General features: G+C 58.6%; 1 protein-coding gene across 3 annotated transcripts in view; it reads left to right on the top strand.

Annotated features, from left to right (window-relative positions):
• Positions 1-23,714, top strand: part of PDE4A (phosphodiesterase 4A) — a 30,775-nt gene extending 7,061 nt beyond the window's left edge. The window contains exons 1-15 of one of the 3 annotated variants that reach the window (XM_046637859.1): positions 7-247; positions 11,182-11,373; positions 11,629-11,665; positions 11,773-11,843; positions 12,640-12,689; positions 12,835-12,947; positions 16,410-16,503; positions 18,038-18,261; positions 19,215-19,313; positions 19,410-19,574; positions 19,812-19,911; positions 20,071-20,225; positions 20,455-20,577; positions 21,020-21,202; positions 22,478-23,714. In XM_046637859.1, the coding sequence (XP_046493815.1) occupies positions 21-247; positions 11,182-11,373; positions 11,629-11,665; positions 11,773-11,843; positions 12,640-12,689; positions 12,835-12,947; positions 16,410-16,503; positions 18,038-18,261; positions 19,215-19,313; positions 19,410-19,574; positions 19,812-19,911; positions 20,071-20,225; positions 20,455-20,577; positions 21,020-21,202; positions 22,478-23,152 (2,508 nt within the window). In that variant the 5' untranslated portion in view covers positions 7-20 and the 3' untranslated portion in view covers positions 23,153-23,714. Of the gene's footprint in view, positions 1-6; positions 248-1,289; positions 1,724-11,181; positions 11,374-11,628; positions 11,666-11,772; positions 11,844-12,639; positions 12,690-12,834; positions 12,948-16,409; positions 16,504-18,037; positions 18,262-19,214; positions 19,314-19,409; positions 19,575-19,811; positions 19,912-20,070; positions 20,226-20,454; positions 20,578-21,019; positions 21,203-22,477 lie in introns of those variants that run through there. The other 2 variants (XM_046637860.1, XM_046637858.1) reach the window with 2 other exon arrangements.
• Positions 23,715-24,077: the final 363 nt, after the last annotated feature.

Below are 24,077 nucleotides of genomic sequence, written 5' to 3'. Positions count from 1 at the left end.
GCCCTGCGCCCCCCGCGGCCATGGCGCGGCCGCGCGGCCTGGGCCGCATCCCCGAGCTTCCGCCGGCGGCCTTCCCGGGGGCGGCGGCCGAGGACGAGGCGTTCCTGCCCGAGCCCCCGGCCCTGCGCGCGCCCCGCCGCCCGCGCTCGCCGCCCTCCTCGCCCGTCTTCTTCGCCAGCCCGACCCTCCGCCGGCGCGTCCGGCTTCTCCGCAGCGTCCAGGATGGCGGCCGCCAGGCGTGGGCCGGGTAAGTGCGCGCGCGGGGCCGCGGGTTCGAGTCTCCTCCGGGCCCCTGGCGCGCGCCGGGGTCTGGGGCTCGGCCCGGGCTCTCCGCAGCCTCACTTTTCCTCTTCCGCCACAAGGCAGCGATCAAAATCATCCCTGCCCGCCGGGGTTGCCGTGGAGACCTCTGATAGGGCATGCAGTAGGCGCTCAATAAACGCTCCGTGCCTCCCACTTCCTGCGCAGACCTGAGGCTGCGGTCGGGCTCTGGCGGCATGAGGCCAGCGTGCCATCCGGGGTCATGTGAGGTCATGTGTTCTGGTCTGGTGGTCTCAGTCTCACGGCCTGTGAAATGGGGCAGCGGGGCCCTCTGGGGGCTGCCCGGCCCGGGCGCTCGGTGTGCATCGCGTGCACGGGGCACGGAGGGCAGATCAAGTTCCCTTCCCGGCCAGCCCGGGGGTGGGCTGCGGGGGCAGGAAGCCTGGGGGGAGTAGCCTGGAGGCCACATCCGGTCTGGCTTCCCAGTGTCGCTTTCTCTTGGAAACCGAGGTTGGCAGCCCGGAGGTGGGCACGGGCTGGTTCCGGGGGGCTTCTCCGGAGCCGGCAGAGGGTCCTCTGCTTCCCCCTATGCCCCCGACTCTCCGCACGCCGTCGTTGGGAACGGGACGCAGAGTGGGAGAGGGCACTGCGGGGACAGGACGCAGGCCCAGTGCCTGGACCCGGGAAGAGATGGGGCGGGGAGAGAAGAGGAGGAGGTCGGGCCTCTGGGAACCCCGCAGGGGGTCGGGGAGGCTGGGGCAGGGGGAATCAGTGCCTCTCTCCGGGTTTCTCTCTGGGTCTCTGTTCTCCCCCCCGCCCCACCGCCCCCCAGCTCCACCTTTCCCGCGTCCCTTGTCCCTGCCCTGGGTTTTTGTCCCCGGACTCCGCGCGCACTCCGCCCGCGCGGGCCAGGCTCGTTCCCCCTGGGTGCACGGCGTTCGGAGAGCTCCAGCTGGCCCAGCTCGACGTCAGGATGGAGAAGAGGGGGAAGGCGGGGCCAGAGGCGGGAGGGGGGGTGACGGGCTCGGAGCCCGGGAAACCGGAGCCCGGGGCACCCCCCGAGGCCCGGGGAAAGGGAGGGAGGCGGCAACTGTGCGCAAGGTTCCGTGGGCCCCCCCGCAGGCGGAGGCAGGCGCCCAGCCAGCCCGCCCGGCACTGCGGACACGGGGACGCTCGAACGCCCGGGGCGTCCCTGGGGGGTCACCCGGAGGGCGGGCGTGGAGGCGGCGCCGGCGACGGCCGCAGACACCTCGGGCCTGGCGAGCGGCGCGCGCCACACCACCGTGCAGCCGTCCGCATGCGCGCCTCGACGGCGCTTGGCACCCATGCGCTCCAGTGCGGCGCCCCGGGCCCGGCCCCGGCCCCCTGCGCTGACACTGCCCCCCGCGGGCTCAGAGTCCCTGGTCCACTTCTCCTTCGGCGATGAGGACACCTGTTGGCACCCTCCGGGGAGATCTGTCAGGTGGGTGGCCCGTGGCCAGTCTCCTCCTTTGCCGCCCGAGGCTGCGCTGGGGGTGGGGAGGAGTCCCCAAGGAGCCTTCCAGGGTCTGCCTGGAGCCCCGCACCCTCCTCTGGTCCTAAATGTCTGGGTGCTGCTGAGGGCTTCCTGCAGGTGGTGGCTCCGAAAATGGGTGCTGGGTCCTGTCCCCTTCCTGCCTACCTGAAGTCGGATCCCTTCACCCTCTTTGTGCCCCCAAACCTGGGCTTCTGGCACTCACCCTGGAGGCAGATATGGGTGTCCAGCGTCACCTGGGCTCCACTCCCAGGCCACAGGCCCCGAGCCAGGTCCCTCCGGCCCTGCTCTGCCCTGTGCCTCCAGCCTCCCCCCCTCCCTCTTGCTGTGGCTGCCAGGCTGAAAACCAAGCTGGGGTGGGGGCGGGGAGGTGCTGCCAGTCCTGGGGACATTCAGAGTCAGCTGGACGCTGCTGGGGCAGAGAGGTGACCTTTAGGTTCTCAAAATTCTCAGGAGACACTGGCCTCATTCTTGCTTCTGTGCACCAACCCCTTCAGACACCTGGACACATATGCTCTCCGACACGGACACACATACCACGTACACAGCCACACACGACACACACACAGACACTCCCACACACAGGGAAATCGGAGTCCCCTGGTGTTTACTGTGCTAGGCATGGGTCTCCTGGCTGGTGGCGATGCCAAGAGAACCCCACAGTTGACCCACGGCCACGGTGACATGCAAACCACAGAAACCCTAGCCCCACACAGCCTCTTGGACGCTGCACTTCCACAGGAACACACACCCAGGCTGGGTGCCCACCTGCACACAACCACCCACAGGAGCGCACCTCACACCCGCTCAGGGGCCAGGGACAGTCACAGCGCCTGCCCCACACAGGCACACCCTCAGAAGGTCACAGAGTCACAGACGCGTGGATCTGGACACAGAGACCCACGCAGACCCCACAGGCACACACAGATGTGCAAACCCACATAGACGCCTGTATACGCACAGGGGTCCCTGAGCACACGCAGCTGACTCACACAGACACAGACCCTCCTTGCACACCCAGCCCCACAAACAGCCGTGTCAGCCGGCACCACGTGCCTGCCTGGCAGACACACACCAGCGCCTTGCCCTCAACCTCGTGTCACCTTCACAAAGCAAATGCCAGGCCTTTCCATGAAGGCTGCCCGGCACCTCCCACCAGGGAGTCAGGTAGAGTGGGGCACGGAGCCTGGGAGACTCCAGGCCACCTGGGGGGAGCCAGGCACCCCATTCAGCAGGCACATTTGTAGCCTGGCGGCCCAGGTTTGAGCCCTTGCTTTACCACGAGCCAAGTTCTTCATCCTGTCTGTGCCTCAGTTTCTCTGTCTGGAAAATGGGGTGTCAGTGCTGGTTCAGGTGTCGCGTGGTGTCTAACATGTGGCATTCAGTAGCGATTGGCTACTTTCATTATTTTATGATTTTCACCTACTGGGACATGTCCTCTTTCCCTGTCCCCCGCCCCAGGCTTGTTTGTTTCCCATCAGCCCCTGTGGCAGAGCTCTCTGAGGTCTCGTCGGCCCCCGGGCGGCAGAGTCTCCCAGAGGCCCAGTTTGATGCTCGGGGAGCCCAGGTGGACAGGTCTGGGGGGCTCGGAAGTGGGGAGGCAGGTAGCAACTTCACTGGCAAAGGCCACCGAGTGGTCGCCGTGTTCAAAGGATGGGTGGTCATTTCCCTGTCGATGGGGCGTCCGGGCGTGTGGCTATGATGTCACGGCCTGTCAGCTGCCCTTGACTCCACTTGGTGGCTTTGGGTCTCTTTGGGACATCGCCGGTGCAGCCTCTGGCCTGGCTTCGGGCCCACCTCAAGCAGCAGCAGCCCAGAAGGGTGACACCCACAGCCCCGTGTGGGGCAGGGGTCCGATTCTAGGGGCTAGCTTCGACCCCCAACTCGGGCTGCAGTCCAACAGGCCTCACCACCCCTCCCCGTGCCCTCCCACAGCCCAGGGGACCTCTGCTCCTGGAAGCACAAACAGCGGCCTCCCGGCCCGGCCTCTGGGCTCCTGCTTACGTGAGCAGAGTCCCCTGAGGCCGCAGGATCTGCCAGCGCTGGGGTTTGGTCTCACCTTCCCAAAGTGCGGCTCCGGTTCCTGGGGCGGGGCTGGGATCCGCTGGTGGGGCTGTTCCTCTCCCCTCCCCGCTGACACTAGTCTAGGCTGGGCCTTCGGACACGGGACATGGTTATGGGCAGCGAGGCCACCAGCCCCTCGCCACCCTCCCCTCTGTGCTTGGGCCTCCTCGTTGAACCAGGGCGCTAACAGCACCCAGCTCAGAGAGTCGGTGGGAGACATCACTGGGTTCATGTCTGTAAAGCACTTCAATTGGGCCAGGCACATAGGAAGTTCTCAATAAGTGTCTTCTTTTTTTTTTTTTGAGGAAACTTAGCCCTGAGGTAACATGTGCTGCCAATCCTCCTCTTTTTTGCTCAGGAAGACTGGCTCTGAGCTGACATCCGTGCCCATCTTCCTCTATTTTGTACGTGGGACGCCTGCCACAGCATGGCTTGCCAAGCGGTGCCAGGTCCACACCCGGGATCCGAACTGGCAAACCCCGGGCTGCCGAAGCAGAACGTGTGCACTTAAGCGCTGCACCAGTGGGCCGGCCCCTCAATAAGTGTCTTCTTATTACTGTATACTTAAAAGGATCTAACCTGGTGTCCAGTACACAGCAGGTACTCAATAAATGGGCATTATCCTCAAAGGCCCAAGCTCATGGACTAAGAGTATTCCATCTTGAGTGGTTTTTTTTTTCCCAATTCACTTTTTAAAATTAACATATTGTAAAATTCACCCTTTTTACATTGTATGAGGTTTTTTTCTTGTGGTAAAATCTACGTAAGATAAAATTTCCCATTTTAACGAGTTTTGAGTGTGCAATTCAGTGGCATTTAGCACATTCACACTGCTGTGCAGCCATCCCCACCATCCGTCTCCAGAACCTTCTCATCTTCCCAAACTGAAGCTCTGTCCTCATTGGACACCAGCTCCCCCTCTCTCCCCCAGCCCCTGGCCCATCCATCCTCCTTCCTGTCTCTGTGGATGTGTTTCTTCTAGGGGCCTCCTATAAATAGAATCATACGGTATCTGTCCTTCTGTGTCTGGTTTATTCCACTCAGCACAGTGTCCTCCAGGGTCATCCACGGTGTGGTACGTGTGACAGAATTATCTTCTTTTTTAAGGCTGAATAATATTCCATTGTGTCATGTGTATATACCACATTTTCTTTATCCATTCGCCCACTGATGGACTTGAGTTGTTTCCCCCTTTGAGCTATCGTGAAGGACGCTGCTGTCAACGCGGGTGGACAAGCTTCCTTTTGAGTCCCTGCTTTCAATTCTTGGGGTGTGTGCCTAGGAGCAGAGTTCCTAGATGGTTTGATAATTCTATACTTAATTTTTTGAGGAGGTGCCAAATTGTTTTCCACAGCAGCTGCCCAGTTTTATGTTCCCACCAGCAATGCATGAGGATTCCAGTTTCTCCACATCCTCACCAACCTTTGTTATTATTTTTTCTTCTTTTTTTTTTTTGGTGAGGAAGATTGGCCCTGAGCTAACATCTGTTTCCAATCTTCCTCTTTTTGTTTGAGGAAGATTGTCACTGGGCTAACATCTGTGCTACTCTTCCTCTACTTTATGTGGGACGCCACCACAGCATGGCTTGAGGAGCAGTGTGTAGGTCCACGCCTGGGATCAGACCCTGTGAGCCTTGGGTGAGGTGGAGCACATGAACTTAACCACTATGCCACCAGGCTGGACCTTTTTTTGGGTCGGGGGGAGATTAGCCCTGAGCTAATATCTGCTACCAATCCTCCTCTTTTTGCTCAGGAAGACTGGCCCTGAGCTAACATCCATGCCCATCTTCCTCTACTTTATATGTGGGACACCTACCACAGCGTGGCTTGCCAAGCGGTGCCATGTCCGCACCCGGGATCCGAACTGGCAAACCCCGGGCCCCCGAAGCGGAATGTGCGCTCTTAACCGCTGCACCACTGGGCCGGCCCCTCTTCTTTTTTTTTAATAATAGGCACCCTAGTGGGTGTGCAGTGGTATCTCCTTGTGGTTTTGATTTGCATTTCCCCAGCGACTGATGGTGTTGAACATCTTCTCATGTGCTTATTATTGTCTGTCTGTATTTCTCCTTCGGAGAAATAATTATTTACATTCTTGGCCCACTTTCCAATTGAGTTGTTGGGTTTTCTGTTGTGGTTGAGTTTTAGGAGTTCTTTATGTGTTCTAGATGTTAATCCCTTACCAGATAGGTGCTTTGCAAAATTTCCCTCCCATTCTGTGGGTTGCCTTTTCACTCTCTGAATAGTACCCCTCGGCTCACAAAAGTTTTTAATTTTGGTGAAATCCGATTTACTTTTTCTTTTCTTGCCTGTGCTTTTGGGGTCATGTCCGAGAAATCATTGCCAAATCCAACGTCATGACGCTTCTAAGAGTTTGATAGTTTTAGCTCTTCCGTTTATGTCCTTGATGCATTTTGAGTCAGTTTTTTTCTATGGTGTGAGGTAGGGATCCAACTTCATTCTTTTGCATGTGGATAACCAGTTTTCCTAGCACCATTTGTTGAAGACTGTCCTTGGGGCCGGCCCGGTGGCACAGTGGTTAAATTCGCACATTCCACTTCTTGGCGGCCCAGGGTTCGCTGGTTCGGATCCCGGGTGCGGACATGGCACCACTTGGCACGCCATGCTGTGGTAGGCATCCCACATATAAAGCAGAGGAAGATGGGCACGGATGTTAGCTCAGGGCCAGTCTTCCTCAGCAAAAAGAGGAGGATTGGCAGCAGATGTTAGCTCAGGGCTGATCTTCCTCAAAAAAAAAAAAAAGAAAGACTGTCCTTTTGCCATTGAATAGTCATGGCACCCTCTCCTAAAATCATTTGCTCATATATGTGAGGGTTTATTTCTTGGCTCTCTGTTCTATTCCATTGGTCTGTATGTGTGTCTTTATGCTGATGCCATACTATTTTGATTACCGTAGCTTTGTAGTAAGTTTTGGAATCAGGAAGTGTGAGTCCTCCAACTTTGTTGTTTTTCAAGATGTTTCTGGCTGCTCGGGGTCCCGTGAGAGTCCGTATGCATTCTAGGATGGATTGTTTTTCATTCTGCAAAGCGCGTTGCTGGTATTTTGATAGGGATTGCATGAAATCCGTAGATTGCTTTGGGTGGCATCGACATCTTAATGTTAAGTGTTCCAGTCCATGAATATGGGATGTCTTTCCATTTATTGGCATCTTCCTTAATTTCTTTCAGCAACAGTTGATCGTTTTCAGCGTACAAGATTTTTGCCTCCTTTAGTTAAGTTTATTCCTAAGTTTCTTATTCATTTCGATGCTTTTGCAAACAGACTTGTTTCTGAATATCCCTCTTAGATGGCTCATTGTTGGCGTGGAGAAAAGCAACTGATTTTTATGTGTTGATTTCATATCCTGCGACTTTGCTAAATTCATTTGTTAGTCTGTTCTAGGAGTTTTCACGCACGTCATCCCCACCACTGGCTTCTTTCGCTTAACAAAATTCATTTGAGACTCATCCAGGTTGTTTTTGTGTATCAGTAGTTAAAAAGCAAACTGCCGTTTCTTCCCACTCTTGCGGAACACTTCCGACACCAAATGTGCCATGTTTTCCCACACCCAACAGTTTGCCCAAGTCTCTGCAGACACCGACTGGGTAAACTAATTTACTTCTGACACTGACTGCCCGAAGCTGGTGCAGATTCCACGGGTTCAGGGCTCCGTCCCACACAGCTGCCCGCACTTCCGACATCAGTCTCAGGTTCAAGTTGCCACCTGTGCTTCTGACCCACAGGCGATAAATCAGAGGTTCCCACGACCCCTTCCTCGGGTTTGATGATTTGCTAGAACAGCTCACAGAACTCAGAAAAAGATTTGCCTACTAGATTACTGGTTTGTTATAAGATACAAGTCAGGAACAGCCAGATGGAAGAGATTAGTAGGGCACGGGATGGGGAAGGAATCAGAGCTTCCAGACTCTCTCCGTGTGCACCACCCTCCCAGCACCTCGGAAGCTCCCGGAACCCTGTCACTTAGGGACTCTGATGGAGGTTCCGTGGTGTAGGCGTGGCCGATGACGTCGTTGGCCATCCCGTTGGTGATTAACTGACCCCTGGTCCCTTCCCCGTCCCCAGAGGTCCCAAGTTGGGGCTGAAAGTTCCACCCTCTAATCACATGATTGGCAGCCAGCGCCCCCCCCTGCCCCCAGGCTGTCCAGGCGTCCCCACTGCCACTCATCTCATTAGCATACAGCAAGACACTTTTTGCTGCAGAGAGACGTAGGGTTTCAGGAATTATGTGCCAGGAAACTGGGCAGAGGCCAAATATATATTATTTTTTCACAGTTTATTTTTGGTGTTTTTTAAATTGCTGAACAGTCTTCCATGGTGTGGACCGGCCGCAGTTTACCCGCTCACCAGTGAACGCACGTTGGGTTTAGTGGCTTCCAGTCTTGGGTGATTATGGGCAGAAATTCTATAAACATTTGTCTGTGGGTTTTGAGTGGGTATATATATTCATTTATCTTGGGTAGATACGTAGGAGTGGATTTGTTGGATCAAACAGGAAGTGTATGTTTAATTCCATAAGAAATCGACCAACTGTCTTCCACAGTGGCCATACCCCTGTCATTCCCATCAGCAATGAATGAGGGTTCCAGTTGCTCCGAATCCTTGTCACCACTGGTATTATTGTCAGTTTTCATTTGTTTTAGCCATCCTGGTAGGTGTGGAGTGGTGGTTCACAGGGTTTGTTTTTTGTTTTTTTCCTTGGGTTTTTTTTTGGTGAGGAAGATTGGCCCTGAGCTAACATCTGTTGCCAATCTTCTTCTTTTTGGTTAAGGAAGACCACCCCCAAGACAACATCTGTGCCCATCTTTCTCTATTTTGTATGTGGGAGACCACCACAGCATGGCTTGATGAGCGGTGCATAGGTCCACACCCTGGATACGAACCTGCGAACCCCAGGCCGCCAAAGCAGAGTGCACACACTTAACCACCAGGCCAGCCTCCCCCACCCCCCTTTGCTTTTTATGCCAGCTGCCTGGCCCGGGGGAGGGATGTGGGAGCCCTGTGCTCTGATGGGAGTCAAGCAGGCAGAGAGCACAGGTTAACATTTTAGTCTGAGGAGGCACAAGACTTGGATTCGAATTCTGACCCCACCATGATCTTGCTGTGTGACCCAGAGCAAATCATTTCCCTCTCTGAACCTCAGTTTCTTCATCTGTAAAATGGAATCAATGAAGTCCCTCCCTGGTCCCCCACCCAGGACTGGCCCAGAAAAAAGGCTCAGTATGCGGAAGCTGGTATCGCTGTTCTGGTCTAGGCGATTCCAGACTTCTTTCTCAGCAACGGACCGTTCAAATAAAATCTTATGCTGACTCTCAATAGGTGGACCCGAAAGAGGAGGATTCCATTTCCTCCCCCTTCCCCCTCGCCCCCACCAGAGCATAGCCTGAAGTCTGCTGACCGGTCTAACCCCCTCACCTTAACAACAGAGGAACAGCCAGAGAGGGCAGTGGCTTTCCAAAAGCCACACAGCATGTCGCAGGCACCCAGCTCCCCGCTTTCATCCTCAGTTCTCCATATTGACTGCCTTCCTGAGTCCACTCCCAAGTGGCATCCGTGGGGCTGAGAGACTTGTAATTACCACTGATCTGTGTGTGTGCTCTGTGCCAGGCACCATTCCGAGCATTTTGCCCGTCTTAACGCTGGTCACCTGGGTGACCCAAGGGAGGCAGCGGTTGTCCCCATTCTGTGGATGAAGACACTGAAATTCACTCACTTCCTCCAGGTCCCACAGCTGGAGACTTACGGCCAGCGTCCCCCTGCCTCCTCCTGAGGGTCTGTCTTGCCAGCGCCCCCAGGCTGGGGTCCCGCTGTGTCCCCTCTCTCCGTGGCTGTGTCTCTGTCCTAGTCTGTCTGTATCTCCGCTCCAGCCACACCAGCTTCCTCACTGGTCCTCCAACAAAAACCGAATCCTGCCGGAGGGCCTTTGCACATGCCGTGTCCTCCCACCTCCCGACCTGGGGCCTGGTCCTTCTCATCCTTCAGGCCCTGCCTCGATGTCCCCTCCTCGGAGAGGCCAGCCTCAACCACAGCAGCTACAGTCACCTCTCCAGTGACCTGGAGTCATCCACCTCATTTTCATTCTCTGCCTGGCACAATCCAGTTGATGTATTCATTCATTCATACCGTTTATAATTCATTCAACTAACATTTATTGGGCCTGCACTGTGGGCGAGGCCATGTTCTTGGCCTAAGGGATATGGCTGTGGACAAAGTAGACAAAAATCCCTGCTCTGGATAGCTTAGTTCTAGAAGGGAAGGGAAACAATGAAGAAGATAAGGATAATATAGAATATGTCAGGTAAGCAGTATTTTTTTTCAAGGAAGGGAAATAAGAAATATTAGGGCAGGGGAGGCGACTTTTGAACTGAGGCATGAAGGAGGCGAAGAAGAAGACATTGGTGATCTGGGCAGAGGGGGCAGCCTGTGCAAAGGCCCTGAGGCAGGAATGTGTTTGAAATGTTAGGGAACAGCAAGGAGGCCGTGGCGGCTGGAGCAGAGGGAGTGAGGGGCAGAGTGGGAGATCATGTGACAGGGCCTTGTGGGCCTCAGTGAGGGCTTTGGTTTTGGCTCTGAGTGAGCTGGGAGCCATAGAAGGTTCTGAGCAGACAAGGGATGTGACCTGTCTCAGGTGTCACACGTTCCTTCTGGCTGCTGTTGGGGGAAGAGACTGAGGGGCAGACAAGAGCTGGGGACCAGGGCAGAGGAGAATGCACTGGGCCTGACCAGCGATGAGGGGGGCTGGCCAAGGAGGGGGTAAGAAGTGGACAGATTCTTAGGGGCTAGCCCAGTGGCATAGTGGTTTAGTGTGCACGCTCCACTTCAGTGGCCCAGGGTTTGCAGGCTCAGATCCTGGATGGGGACCTACACACCACTCGTCAAGCCATGCTGTGGTGCCATTCCACATAAAATAAAGGGAGATTGGCACAGATGTTCACTCAGGGCCAATCTTCCTCAGCAAAAAAAAAAAAAAAAAAAAAAAAGGACAGATTCTGGATAGATGTGGGCAGCGAGGCTGATCTGATGTGTGAAAGAAAGAGTAGAACTAAGGAGGACCCATGATTTTCGGGGTGTGCATTGCTGCTAGGTTAGCCTGTTTATAGTCCGGCCTTCCCTTTGTCATCTCTGTGAGGAGCAGACTGTGGTCTGTCTTGGTCACCGCTGGGTCCCTGGGGCCTGGCTCTGCAGTTCCCTGCCTCCCATCTCATTTGGGGGGTCTGCTGTCTTTAATGTCCTCTATCTGCCCCCATCTCTGCCGGGAAGTCCCTGGTCCCCTTGTTCCTCTTGACTCCATCTTGGCCCTGACCCCTCTTCCCGCCCGCCCCCTGCAGCCTCGAGGCCGAGAATGGGCCAGCGCCGTCCCCCGGCCGCAGCCCCCTGGACTCGCAGGCGAGCCCCGGCCTCGTGCTGCACGCCGGGCCGGCCACTAGCCAGCGCCGCGAGTCCTTCCTGTACCGCTCGGACAGCGACTATGACATGTCGCCCAAGACCATGTCCCGGAACTCGTCGGTCACCAGCGAGGCGTGAGTACCCCCTCCCCACCCGCCAGCTCCTCCAGGCCTGGCCCAGCGCAGCTGCCCTTCCCAGCAGGGAGGGGGGCACTTCCCAGCCTCCCCCCACCCCACGGAGCCCCCGCCCTGCCCACCAGCTTTCCCAGGCCCAGCGCCCGCAGTGGCCACCCCAGAGAGCTGCTTCTCGGGGACCCCAGCCCCTGTCCACCCAGGCCCTTGGGGCTCCCGCCATGAGGACTCCTGACCTGCCCCTGTCCTTCACCACAGGCACGCTGAGGACCTCATCGTGACACCGTTCGCCCAGGTGAGACCCCGCCCCTAAGGAGGAAAGGGGCTCCGACCCTCACCCTCACTTGGGGACAGGGGCACAGCCCAGGCTGCCCCTCTCCTGACCCTTGCTCCCCATCCCAGGTGCTGGCCAGCCTCCGGAGCGTTCGCAACAACTTCTCACTTCTGACCAATGTGCCCATTCCCAGCAACAAGTAAGTCGAGGCTGCGCCTCGGTGCCCCTGATCACGAGGCACATCACAGCTGGGTTCAACTGTGCGCTCTGCTGTGTGACTTCAGGCAGGCGCTTGACCTCTCTGAGCCTCTGTTCAGGCAATAGCTCCCTGAGCCAGTAAACCATTGCGATTCGAATGCCTGAGATACAGAAGCTTATAAATAAAGACTTAAATAAAGCTTATAAATAAAGACTGAGGGGTCCAGACACACGGTGGTGAGGCCATGGGTGGCCAGCCACCCCACCTTGGGGCCACTCTTGGCCCTGATGCCAACTTGCTGGGCAAATAGCATCCTGTGGAACCTCTGTTCCCCCTCCATAAAAATGGGAATTTAATAGTGCCTCCCGTAGGTGGCTGCTGTGAAGAGTCTAGAAGATGATATATAGAAAGTGCTAGAACATTGTCTAGCACAATACTTAGGTGCTCACTAAATAGGACTAGTGCTCATTATTTTGGGGCAGGGGTGTGGCCGAGAGCTGCTGGTCCCTCTGGGAGTCCGGGGACAGAGCCATCCTCAGAAGGTTCAAGGAATTGAGGGGAAGCATGGCCGAGGAAGCAGCAACATTGGAGACACAGGACCTGAACCCACTGCTGAGCCTTGATCCTCAGTTTCCTCATCTGTAAAATGGGTTCTTGTGACAGGCTGCAGGCAGAGGACGTGGCCGTGTGCACACAGCGCTCAGAACAAGAAAAGTCGGTGCCATTCAGGGAGAAAGGGAGGCAGGGATCCGGGGGTCGGGGCACAGGCTGACCTTGGAGCCCCATTTCTTTGCAGGCGGTCCCCGCTGGGCGGCCCAACCCCTGTCTGCAAAGCCACGCTGTCAGGTAACGAAGCCCGGGGCGTGGGAAGGGGCCCTCTTGCTGCCCTATTGCGGGTCCCGCCCCCGAGGCCCTTCCCCCACCGCGCACCCCTGGCGGACCCCCCCACGGGCTAGGGCCTCAGTCCCGGCACCTGCCGCCCCTTCTCCAGAGGAGACGTGCCAGCAGTTGGCCCGGGAGACGCTGGAGGAGCTGGACTGGTGTCTGGAGCAGCTGGAGACCATGCAGACCTACCGCTCTGTCAGCGAGATGGCTTCGCACAAGGTGTGCGGGCCTGGGGCCTGAGGGCGGGGCCAATCTCTGGGCGGGACCTGTGGGCGGGGCCAACTGCTAGGTGCTAACTGTGGGCGGGGCCAGCCATAGGACAGGGCCAATCCCTGGGCAGAGCCTCTGGGATGGGGCCAACAGTGGGGTGGGGCATGTGGGCGGGGCCAGCCATGGGGCAGGGCCAGTCCCTGGGCGGAGCTTATGAGGAGGCCAACCGATAGATGTGACCTGTGGGCGGGGCCAGTCCTTGGATAGGGGCTATGGGTGGGGCCATGCTCTGGATAGGGCCTATGGGTGGGGCCTGGGGGCGGAGCCAATCTGCCGAAAGAGCCTGTGGGGTGGGGTCAATGCCTGGGCAGGACCAACCCCTAACCTGGTGTGTGTGGAGATGTGTGTGTTTGGTTGTACATCTGTCCTTAGGCGACCATCTCTCTTGGGGGTGGGGTCGTATGTTTGTATGGTTTGCTGGTGTGTATCTGCAGCTGTGGGTCTGTGTGGCTGTCTATTTGCTGGCTACACATTGGCAGGGTCGGGGTGAGGGGCTGTTGTGAGAGGATCCATCAGGAGTGTACCTATGGAAGGCGTATGGGTGTGCACAGGCGATTCAGCGGGGTTGTAAGTGTGTGGGGCTGTGCTGGAGGGATGTGTATGTCCACAGGTGTGAGTTGGTCCAGGTGTGAACCTGAGTGTCTTTGTGACTGTGTGTATGTGCGCCTGCAGGGCTGCAGGGGAGGGTGCGAGGCTTCCATGTACAGTAGTGCAGACTGTGCACTGCACAACTCCAGGAGCCACCATTCAGAAAGCTGGCCATGTGATTGCTGCTTCTTGGAGTTGCGTGGCATGGTGGCAGCCCTGTGGGAGGATGCCTGTGTGGAAATGAGTGTGCACGGGAGTGTCTGCGTTGGGGGTGCGTACGCCCGTGGGTGGAGGTTTGTCTGGGAACATGGGAGTCTGAGGGTGACTGTGTCTCGGGGTGTGTTGAGCATCTGAGAATGTGACTGTGTCTCTGAGTGTGGGTCTGCGATGGTGTGTGGGCGTGAGTGTGCGTCTTACCTTATGGATTAGTCAGGGTACGTTTGTGTGTAAGGCTGCACGAGTATTTGTGTCTATTTGAAAGTGTGTCCGTGGGTATGTTGAGTGTGTCTGTAAGTGTGTCTAGTATCTGGGTGTTCGTCCCTCAGTGTGTGTGTCTGCACGTGCGGGTGTGGGTCTGTGTTCTTGGAAGAGGTGTGTCTGAAGGCGTTTGTATGTCTGTGTGCTCAACTATGTGCCTATAGATGTGTTGGACCTCAGAGTTGTGACTGTGTGTGTGTGGTCAGTGTAGGACTGAAAGCATTTTCCAGCGTGTCCAGTATCTGGCTGTGTTGGTGTGGAAGGTGTGTCTCAGAGCGTTCGTGTGTCTGTGAGTGTGTGGAGCCCCTGGGTGTGTGTCTTTGTCTCTGGGTGCGTGCATGGAGAGGGCCCGTCCTCACGAGGGGGTGTGTCCCCCTGCCTGTCCACGCGCCCCTCCTGGGTCCTGGCTGAGGCCCACGGGCTCCTATGCCCCTTTAACGCCCCCCCACCCCAGGCACCACCTGACATCGCATGCAGCCTGCCAGTGCTGCAGTGAGCACGCACACGCACGCACACACACACACAGGCGGACACACGGAGCCAGAGCCTCTGAAGCGTCCTCCCAGGACCCTCGCCCTGCACCCCCCCATGGGCAGGGGTCCCCGGCCGCCTCCAGCTGCCGCCTCCGGGGGCCCCAGCGGGGCCAGAGGCTGGCGGACCATGTAACCAGGGCTGCCACCGGGAGGGGAGCGCGGAGGGGAAGGGAGCCCCCAGCCCTGCTGGGCCGGCCCAGGCCCCTCCGCGGCTCCCCCTTCCACTGCCCACCTGCCCAGCGCCCCGCCCCCCGACGGTGGCGGTTAACCCCAGGAGCCCCCAAGCCCAGCGTGCGTGTGTGGCAGCCCCGAGTGGGGCTAAGCTTCCAAGATGCCCTTGGTGGATTTCTTCTGCGAGACCTGCTCCAAGCCGTGGCTGGTGGGCTGGTGGGACCAGGTAGGGGAATTCGGGGTGGGGGATGGGCAGGAGGCCGGGCCAGGCCCTCCCCTGTCGGACCCTCCAGCCCCCAGTCTGGGCTGGTGTGTGCAGCTATGCACGTGTGTGGCCTGGAGATGAAGCCTTGTGACTGTGTCTGTGTGTGTGTGGCCGGGGCTGGGCGTGGATGGCGGGTGGCTGGGGGGTGGGTCTCTCGCTGGCGGTGACTGTCAGGGCACACATGTGTGTGTCTGCCATGGCGTGGGGCTGCTGACCGTGTGCTCGTTTGCCTGGGTCCTGGCGTGGCCCTGGCTGAGGTCCTGTGGCTCTCGTTGTGGTGGCGTGTGTTGGGCCATGTTTGTGAGCCCAGGGCTGCGTGATTTTTCTGGGGCGTGTGACCCCGAGTGTCAGTGACCGCCTTACTGTGTATGCCCCTTGACTGGTGCATCTGGGGCTGTGTAGAACTGGGTAACGTGGGAGCCTGTGACTGTGCTGTTGTGTGACTTTGTGGGTCCATCTTGTGTGTGTCCGTGTGTCTCTTTGGGTGTGTGCCCAGGAGTGAGCATCCCGTCCCAGTGCGGACCCCCGGGCTCACCCTCCTGCCTGTCTGGACTGAGTGTGCTCCTGCTTTGGGGGTGCTTTGCTGGAGCTGGGGGGCGGGGAACCGATGCCCTTTCTCCTCCATGCACAATGTCACAGCAGACGCTTGTGTGAAGTGGAACGAGGGGACCAGGAGAGGCCCCCAGGCCTGATTCTGGGCAGACTCCATTCATCTGTGCATCTGTCTACCCCTCTGAGGTCAGGGGAGAGGGGCCTGTGGTGGGAAACCCCCTCCCCTGGGGCACTGAACTCTAGGTTCTTCCTTGCCTCCGCCAAACGTCTTCACACACAACTTGGGAACTGCATTCCTTCCTTCCAAACCGAACTGGAAGTTGGGGACCAGGACCCCCAAGGAGTGGGGGCCATGCCTGGGAAGACCTAGGCCAAAGTGGCTCTGGGAAGGCAAGGGTTAAAGGGCCCGAGGCCTGCCCCCTTTTCCCCCAGCTCAGCAGCTGGTTGGAGAGGGAGTTGCTAAGGAGACTCCCATCACCATGGCGACGGGAGTCTCCTGACACCCCATTGGCTCCCTGTTAGGCAGGAGCCCCTCCCTTCCACAGGTGCTCCCTGGCTCCTCCTGGGGGGGAGTATGGGGAGGGGAGCCCCCCTTCCTCACCAGGGAGGGGTATGTGAGGTATCTTGCCTCCCGAAGCCTGGGGACCCCCAGCCAGAGCTAGGAGGAAAGGAAACCCTGATCCCTCCCCCAGCAGCCTGCTGAGGGCTGTTAGCTGAGCACAGAAGGAAGAACGACTCAGGGCCTTCACAAGTTTCTCGAGAGGGCCCCCCCCCCCCCCCCCCCGTGACCCCATCATTCTTTCCTTCTTGCCTCCTTCTTCTCAGTTCAAGAGAATGCTCAACCGTGAACTCACACACCTGTCCGAGATGAGCAGGTCAGGAAACCAGGTCTCTGAGTACATCTCCACCACGTTCCTGGGTGAGTGAGGGCAGCACCATGTGTGGGGTGCGCCCGGGACCAGCGGGGCCGCCCACACCCTGAGGCCCGTTGCCTATGTTTGCCCAAGGGACCCTGGCTCACCCAAAGTCACTGTGCTCAAGAATTCACATATCTTATGATGCCCCCAAACTCAGTGGGACCCCAGTGGATCTCTCAAACTCTGCACCCCAAGAAACCCCGAAACTCAAATAGAATTCCTAAACTTTAAAATGCCTCCAGGCTGGGGCCGGCCTGGTGGTGTAGTGGTTAAATTCACACACTCTGCTTGGGCGGCCCAGGGTTTGCAGGTTTGGATCCTGGGTGCAGACCTACGCACGGCTCATCAAGCCATGCTGTGGCGGCGTGCCACATAAAACACAGGAAGATGGGCACAGATGTTAGCTCAGCAACAATCTTCCTCCAGCAAAAAGAGGAAGATTGGCAACAGATGTTAGCTGTGGACCAATCTTCCTCACCAAAAAAACCCCCCATATATATATAATTAAATAAAATGCCTCCAAGCTGAAAAGTCCCCCAAGTTCAATAGAATCCCCAAACTTGGCATGACCCCCCCAAATTCCATAGACTGCCCAAACTCAATAGGATTCCCAAGCTTAAGAACCTGTAAGAGATTCCCCAAACTTAGGAGAATTTCCTAACTCAGCAGGACCCCGAATATAGTAGAATACCCCAGATTCATTGGCACCCTCAAGCTCATGGGGATCTCCAGCTCCTCCTAACCTCTGAACCCAAGACCCCCGAGCTTAGGACATCCCCCACAAACTCAAGGTCATTTCCCTGTGACAGTTTATCACCAAAGGTCCCCAAATTCAGGAGAACCCCCCCCAAGCTCAAAAGAAGGGTTCAGGGTTTCAAATGCTCCTGCCAATCAGGGTGCCCGAGTTCTGAGATCCAGCCAATGGGAGCACAGCATGCTCTGTCATCACCTGGCCGGCCGGGTCACAATGGGTGGCTGCGTCCCCTACAGGCCAGACCTGGTTCCGCCTGCTCCTGGCTGTTCCTTGAGAGCTCAGGAAAACAGCTCCTGGGGCTGACCCCCAGGCAGGCTGCTGTCAAGGGGGTTCAGGGGGGCAGCCCATGGAGCCAGAGACGACCCTCTCCTCCATTCTCCCAGCGCTGCCCGCCCCCACCAGCACTCTCGGTCACCATGGAGGTGTCGTCCTTGGCCGAGAAGGTTCCCTGCCTATCCGGGGCAGGCGACGGCTCTCTTTAGCATCCCCCGCTTGCTCCCTGACTTCCCACAGCACCCCTCTGCCAGACCTGGCCATTGGACTGGGTGCCCCCCACACCTCCGGGCCGGCCCCAGGGTCCCCGCTCGGGCTCGCCACCTCCCAGAAGAATTCCTACCTCCCCTCTGCTTCCCAGCCTATGAGTGACCAACAGGATGACACCCAGAAGGGGTCTGCCCTCCCGGGTGAGACCTCCCAGGGCCTGCGGAAAGCAGGGGGTGCAGAGGGCCAGTGAGGGGACCTCTGCGGGGTACCCATGCGTGGCCGTTCTCCATCTTCTGCAGACAAGCAGAATGAAGTGGAGATCCCATCGCCCACCATGAAGGATCGAGAAAAACAGCAGGCGCCACGGCAGAGACCCTCCCAGCAGCCCGCGCCCCCCGGGCCGCAGTTCCAGCCCATGTCTCAGATCACGGGGGTGAAGAGGCTGGCGCACAGCAGCAGCCTGAACGATTCCAGCGTCCCCCGCTTCGGGGTGAAGACCGACCAAGAGGAGCTCCTGGCCCAAGTGGGTGGGGGCTGAGCGGGGGGCTGGGCTCTCCAGGGGCCCCAAAAAGCACTGGGCGTTGGGTCTGCCTGAGATGAGGTTTTGGGGGTACCTGCTTTAGGGGAGACATGGAGTCGAAGAAGCAGGACGGGAAGGAGCTGAGCAGTCTCAGCTGGAGCCCTGCCTCGGCCTGACCCCACGGGGAACTCTGGAGTGCAAACAGCCCCACAGAGATGAGCCCATCTTGAGGCACTGGCGCTGGCCTTCAGGACCCCTGTGTCAGTCGTCGGCTGGGGGCTGCCCCCAGGGTGGCTGGCATCGCCCCCTCCACGTAGCCCTGGAGAACAGGGCGGCTGTGCGTCTTTGTAAGCGACAGTCCCAGCAGCTGTGGGATGGGGGCACTGGCCAGTGAAGGGGACCTGGCAGGACCCCAACCAGGTCCCCTACAGGCCAGACCGTGTCCTGGCTGTTCCGTAAGACCTTAAGCCCAGGGGCTGCATGTTGATTGTGCAACAGACACGATGCAGTCTGGGTGGCTCCCTCCGCTGACATGGATTGTAACCTCTGCGGGCTGGCAATGGCCAGTGCCACACGCAGTCGCTCAGTGGTTATTGAGTACCTACTGTGTGCTTTGGGGTCAGCCGCACTGGGTGCACATCCCAGCTCTGCCACGTGGGAGAGGCGAGATCTTGGATAAGTCACGTCGCTTTCTGAGCTTTGGGTCCCTTACCTGCCAAATGAGATGGAATTCTAGTGCAATGCTGGGCGGGTAATCAGGACTAGGTAGCCAGTCGCTGGGGTTGCTTTGTTATTTTCCAGCCCAATACGACGTGGGCAGTAAATTCTGTGCTGCTGAGCACGCCACCCCCTGGGCCGGCAATAATGATGCTACCTTCAGACCAGACCTCCTAGGAATGAGTCTGGAGGTCCCTGGGCCTTTCAGCCTCCTGATCTCTGACCTCCATCCCCACCAGGAACTGGAGAACCTGAACAAGTGGGGCCTGAACATCTTTTGCGTGTCGAATTACGCCGGCGGCCGCTCGCTCAGCTGCATCATGTACACAATATTCCAGGTGGGGTGGGCTGAGGGGGGGGCAGGGTGCCAGGGAGGGGGACAGGGCTGGGACCCGAGGGCCAGCAGCGATCACCACCCCCACACCTGCCCTCAGGAGCGGGACCTGCTCAAAAAGTTCCGCATCCCGGTGGACACGATGGTGACATATATGCTGACCCTGGAAGACCACTACCACCCGAATGTGGCCTACCACAACAGCCTGCATGCCGCCGACGTGCTGCAGTCCACCCACGTGCTGCTGGCCACGCCTGCTCTGGACGTGAGCGCCGCCGCCCCGCCTCTCCCCAACCCCGTCTCTCCCTCTGCCGGTCTCCAGTCTCCCGTTTCTCTCTCTGACCCTGCGTCTCTGACCTCCATCTCCCGCCGACCCCCTTCCTCTCTCTGATCCTTGTCTTTCTCTCCTGACCCGCATCTTTCTTGACATGCCCCCGTCTCTCTCTTACCCTGTCTCTCTGCTCCCCCCATCTTTCTAATCCCTGTGTCTCTCTGCCCCCAGGCTGTATTCACGGACCTGGAGATTCTTGCCGCCCTGTTCGCAGCTGCCATCCACGACGTGGACCACCCCGGGGTCTCCAACCAGTTCCTCATCAACACCAGTGAGTGGCTGGCGCGGGGCGCGGCCGCCGGGCTGGGGGCGGGGCCGGCAGGGTGGGGCGGGGCCTTGGGCGGAGGGCGGGACCTGCGCTGCCCCGCCCCTTGGGGCCGTCCGGGTGGCCCCTGCCCTCCGCTGACCGCGGCTGCGTCCTGGGCCGCAGATTCGGAGCTGGCGCTCATGTACAACGACGAGTCGGTGCTGGAGAACCACCACCTGGCCGTGGGCTTCAAGCTGCTGCAGGAGGACAACTGCGATATCTTCCAGAACCTCAGCAAGCGCCAGCGGCAGAGCCTGCGCAAGATGGTCATCGACATGGTGGGCGGGGCGGGGGGCAGGGACAGCGGGACGGGACATCTCGGGGGCAGAGACTTTGGGGAGGGCCGGGTCTGCGTCCGGGACAGGAAGGCCCCTGCAGGGAAAGGGGGCATTTATGGGGCGGCTTGTGGGGCCAGGTTGGGTCAAGTGAAAACTTCAGAGGCCCAGGTCGGTCCAGCCGGCGGGTGACAGGGCCTCAGCGGCCCCTGTGACGCCCCCTTGCCCGCAGGTGCTGGCCACGGACATGTCCAAGCACATGACCCTCCTGGCTGACCTGAAGACCATGGTGGAGACCAAGAAAGTGACCAGCTCGGGGGTCCTCCTGCTGGATAACTACTCCGACCGCATCCAGGTGTCCCCCTCGTACATCATATCAGGAGACTGGACCCGCTTCCCTCCCTCCCCCTTTAGGTCTTGGTGGCCCCTCTCCCTCAGCCTCCAGCTCCCAAGTTGTCCATCTTCCTGTCTCTTTTTCCCTCTGTTCCCTCCCGCGTCTCCCTCTTCCAACCCCCATCTCTCCATCCAATTTTCCCCCATCTCCCACCATCTTCCCCAATTCCTTCTTCTCTGTCCTCATCAACCTCTTCGTGTCTCCCCCCCATCTCTTCCACTCATCTCCCTCTCTCCTGCCCGTGTCTCCCTCCATGTCCCGTCCCGTCTGTGGCCACGTCCCCGCCCCCAGACACTCTTCCCCCCCCCCCCCCCCCCCCCGTTTTTCCCAAGTGGGGAGGTAAGGAAGGCCCCAGACTGGGACAGGGCGTGGCCTCTGAAGGCGCCCCCCCCCGCCCCCGCAGGTCCTGCGGAACATGGTGCACTGCGCGGACCTCAGCAACCCCACCAAGCCGCTCGAGCTGTACCGCCAGTGGACGGACCGCATCATGGCCGAGTTCTTCCAGCAGGGCGACCGGGAACGCGAGCGGGGCATGGAGATCAGCCCCATGTGCGACAAGCACACGGCCTCTGTGGAGAAGTCGCAGGTACCGCTCCACAGCAGCCGAGGGAAGGGAGTGGGCGGGCCTCCCCACCCCATCCTGGCCTGGAGCTGAGACCCGCCCTTCCAGACCAGGGTTACCCAGCCTCGGCGCTGTTGCCACGTGGGGTGGGGCCGGAGCGTTCTCTGTGGTGGGGGCCGTCCTGTGCGTTGTAGGATGTGGAGCAGCATCCTGGCCCCCTCTTCCAGATTTAACAACCAAATATGTCTCCAGACTCTTCCAAATTTCCCCTGGGCATGCCAATCACCACCGATCTCCAAGGAAAACCAGTTTTATTCATTTTATTATGTGGATATGTTCACAGGCAACTTAACAGCAATAGTTTGTGGGTTTAGCTTTTTAAAAAAATATAAATTGCATCAATATATACTCATTGATATACAGCTTGCCCTTTTTTTCCCAACAACGTCTTGGAGATCTTTCTGAGCTATTACATATAGCTTTAGCTCATCCTTTTCCACTGCTGTATAGTATTCCCACAGATATAGTTAAATAATGGTTTGTGTAGTCATTCCCCTGTTGATGGGACATTTAAGTATTTAGTAGTTGGGAATTCACAGTGACCCAAACAAAATAAAACTTTTTTTTTTCTCTTTTATGTAAGAAAAGTCTAGAGAAGGGGAACTTGGCTCTCCAGCTTCATGAAGTTGGCAGGAACCCCAGAGCTTCCAGTGTTTCTCTTCTGTCGGTCAAAGCATGGGGCTTCTATCCTCAGAGATGCCTCTCATGATCACAGAGGCTGTTGAAGCTCCAGCCATTCTGGCTCCATTCCAGGGAGGAAAGGCCCCTGCCGGCTGAGGCAGCCCCCAGCATCCTCCATCTACAGGTGGTCACATGGCCACTCTCTTTGCAAGGGAGGCTGGGAAATGTAGTTTTCAGCTGGAAGCATTGCCTCCCTCGAGAAAAATCACGATTCTGTCCATTTGGAGGAGGGAAGATGATATCGGGGTGTTAGCCAGGAGTCTGCCAGGAAGTTATTCCTATTTTTTTGTTGTCGCACAAAGATACCATAATGAACATCTGTGGTGTCCCCCGATGTTTTTTTACCTTAACCCCCAACTGATGTATTTGTGGGGCTGTCTCCAGTTTCTGCTTATATCTCATCTCTGATTTTTTTTTACTTGTGCCAGTTTTCCAGGGTGGATCTGGAGAAGCAGGATGGCCGGGTCAAACGGTCTCAGCATCTTTTAGATCTTCCTAGATCCCACAGGGTGCCCTCGGCGCCAGCAGGCCCACTGTTTATACCTTCTCCCTCCGCAGGTGGGTTTCATCGACTATATTGTGCACCCGCTATGGGAGACGTGGGCTGACCTGGTCCACCCGGACGCCCAGGAGATCCTAGACACGCTGGAGGACAACCGGGACTGGTACTACAGCGCCATCCGGCAGAGCCCGTCGCCACCGCCCGACGAGGAGGCCAGGGGGCCGGGCCACCCGCCCCCGCCTGATAAGTTCCAATTCGAGCTGACGCTGGAGGAGGACGAGGAGGAGGAGGCGGCGTGCCCTGCCTTGGGCGCCGGTGGAGCGGAGGAGTCGCCCGCGGCCCGGGAGGCATCCCCAGCTGAGGGACTCTTGGAGGTCCCCGGCCAGGACGTGGACGTGTGCATGGAGCGCGAGGTGCAGGAAGTGTGCTGGAGGCGGCGGGCAGACTCGGCGCACAGTGTGGCTGCGGGCCGCGAGGAGTCCTCGTCCCCGGATGCGTCCGCCGAGGGTGTGGGCTGCAGCAGCCCCCGTGTGCCTGCCTTGAGGACCCTGCCCCCTCCAGAGGAGGCCCCGGGCCGCTCGGGCCTCCCCTCCACGGCGGCCGAGGTGGGGGCCCAAAAGGATCATCAGGCTGCCAAGGGGGCGCGCTGCGCCTGCCCAGGGACCCCCGGCGAGGACGCCCCCGCGCCCCCAGCTCCTGGCGGGAGGGGGCCAGCTGGAGGCCCTCCCTGAGCCCCCGCCCCCGCCCGCTGTGGCCCCTCTGCCTCCCTTCACCGCCGTCACCCCCCCACGACCCCTCCACTGCCTCAAAGACTCCTGGGCCTCCTGAGAAAAAAGAAAACAGAAAAGTGGGGGTTTTTCTCTTTTCTTTTTTTCCTCCCTCTCCCCCAACCCCCACCCACGGGGCCTCCTTTTGGAGGTGGGGGCTGGGGGACGAAGGCGCTGAGGTCCCGGATGGGATTTTATTTTTGGAATTTTAATCGTGACATTTTTAGAAAAAGAGAAAAAAAAAAGAAAAAAAAAATCCAGGATGAAACACAGCAACTGTAGATGCCCCTGTGTCCGGCTCCCCCTCCGTCATCTCCAGCCACCGCCCCCCACCCCGAGCTTCCAGGCGCCGTCTTCCGGCCTCAAGGGCCCTCCGCCTGGCCCGAGAAGCCCCCTCCAGCCTTCTCTTCTGGATTTGGGAGGGTATTAGAACTCAGCCAGGAATAGCCATTCTGGGCGGGGGCCCCGGCGGGTGAGGGGGTCACGGTGGGAGGCCCCAGCCCCCCTCTGGCTCGCTGCGCCCCCCCCCCCCCCCCCCCCCTCCGCCCCCCCTTCCCCAAACCCGGCAATACTGACTCGGGGACCGCAAGGGGGAGGTTGGTCTTCGGGCTGCAGCCCCCGGGGTGGGAGGGACGGGCACACCACCAGCCTGGGGGCTACGGTCTCAGGAGGGCCTGATCCCCCCTTCTCTTCCCACTCCCCTCCCCTCCACTTTGGGTTCCGTTCGAATTTTCTCCATCTGGGGGGGGACGGCTCCCAGCCGCATCCCTCCGCCTAGCTGCTTCTCCTCTTGTTTCTGCCTTAATGATCCCCACGGCCATAGGAGAGGGGGTCGCAGTGGCTCGCCCCCCTGCACCTCGGGTGGGGCGGGGCCAGGCCCGGAGCCCCC

The sequence above is a fragment of the Equus quagga genome, chromosome 14 (assembly GCF_021613505.1).
Source record: "Equus quagga isolate Etosha38 chromosome 14, UCLA_HA_Equagga_1.0, whole genome shotgun sequence".
NCBI classification, from domain to species: domain Eukaryota; kingdom Metazoa; phylum Chordata; class Mammalia; order Perissodactyla; family Equidae; genus Equus; species Equus quagga.
This window is presented reverse-complemented; position numbering and strand designations above follow the sequence as displayed.